Source organism: Orycteropus afer, unplaced genomic scaffold, assembly GCF_000298275.1.
Source record: "Orycteropus afer afer isolate SDZICR_OR568_19922 unplaced genomic scaffold, OryAfe1.0 scaffold00069, whole genome shotgun sequence".
Lineage (NCBI taxonomy): Eukaryota > Metazoa > Chordata > Mammalia > Tubulidentata > Orycteropodidae > Orycteropus > Orycteropus afer.
The window spans coordinates 9,986,550-9,987,906 of record NW_006921656.1 but is presented as its reverse complement, the minus strand read 5'-3'; the positions used below and the strand labels follow the sequence as shown (position 1 = coordinate 9,987,906).

Here is a 1,357-nt window from a genome sequence, read left to right as displayed (position 1 = left end):
CTCCTTCACGGAAGGTGAGCATTCTACCACCGGACACCACTGCCTTGTGTCCAGGGGGCACCTCAGGAATTGATGAGGGACTGCTTGCTCTTGGGAGCTCTGGCGGCGTAGTGCCTGAGGCACTTGACTGCTAACCAGAAGGCTGGAGGTTCAAACCCACCAGCCCCTCCTCAGAAGGAAGGTTGGGCAGTCTACTTCCGTAATGATACTGCCTCAGAAACCCAAAGGGGTCGCTATGAGTCGGGTCCGACTTGAGGACAGTGGGTTTGGTTTGGTTTGGTTTTGCTTTCTCTTGGGCCTTGATGTGGCCCAAGGTTCTAGGCAGCCACAGCTTGTCAGTCAGAGTAGGCCCCAGGGCACCCTTCCTGCCATTTCTGTGGAGACCCACCCATGGGTGTCCACCCCGAGCACAGCAGGGCACCCCGCTCACCAGCAGCAGCAGCCAGTCTCCCGAGGCAGTCTCGTACTCCTTGAATGTGGTCAGGACGGCCAGAATCAAGCACCCCAAGACGATCAGGAACCTGCCAGGGAAGGAAGAAGAGCTGTTACAGGTTGCACTGTGTCCCCCCAAATCTGTGTTGTGAATCCTGACCTCTGTGCCTGTGGTTCCAAGCCCGTTTGGGACTGGGCTGTCATTCCCAAATGAGACAGGAGCAGGATAGGGTGTGGCTTAAGTCTGTCTCTTCAGTGATAGAAAGACTAAAGAAGACAGTCAGGGAAGCAGAGACGGAGTAAGACAGAGCCCAAGGCCCATGGACATCTCTGAGGAGCCAGGAATCAGAAGCTAAAGGCACAAGGCCCTTCCTCCAGAGCCCACAGACAGACAGACAGTGAAACCCAGAGAGAGGAACAGCCTTTCCCTGGGGCCAGTGATCTGAATTCAGACTTCTGGCCTAAACCAGGAGAACAAATTTCTGTTTGTTAAAGCCATCCACTGTGCTGTTTCTGCAATAGCAGAGCTAGAGATAAGACGGAACTTGGTCCTTGAAGTGGGGTGCTGCTCTAAGAGACACTGAAAACGTGGAAGCACTTTTGGAATAGGGTTATGGCTCAGGGCTGGAAGAGCTTTAAAGTGCCTAATGGTAAACCAATTATTTCTCAGCATACAGACTGAGTAAGTATGGTGAAAGGATTACAACCTTGACACACTCCCTTCCTGATTTTAAACCATATAATAGCCCCTTGTTCTGTTCAATCATTGCTTCTTGGTCTATGGACCGGTTCTGCATGAGCACAATCAAGGGTTCTGGAGTTCCCTTTCTTTGCAGTGTTATCCATAATTTGTTACGTTTCCATAATTTGCTCTTCTGTTGAAGAGCAAATTTCAGAGTCTCTTTCGACGTCTATTTTTGTCTTG

At 50.9% G+C, this 1,357-nt stretch overlaps 1 protein-coding gene across 1 annotated transcript in view; it reads right to left on the bottom strand.

The window, feature by feature from the left end:
* The window catches only part of KCNQ3 (potassium voltage-gated channel subfamily Q member 3), a gene marked incomplete at its 5' end in the record, with an annotated part of 342,271 nt that overhangs the window by 52,374 nt on the left and 288,540 nt on the right, over nt 1-1,357 (bottom strand). The window contains one exon of the mRNA XM_007940577.2: nt 431-521. Within this exon, the coding sequence (XP_007938768.1) occupies nt 431-521 (91 nt within the window). The remainder of the gene's footprint in view (nt 1-430; nt 522-1,357) is intronic.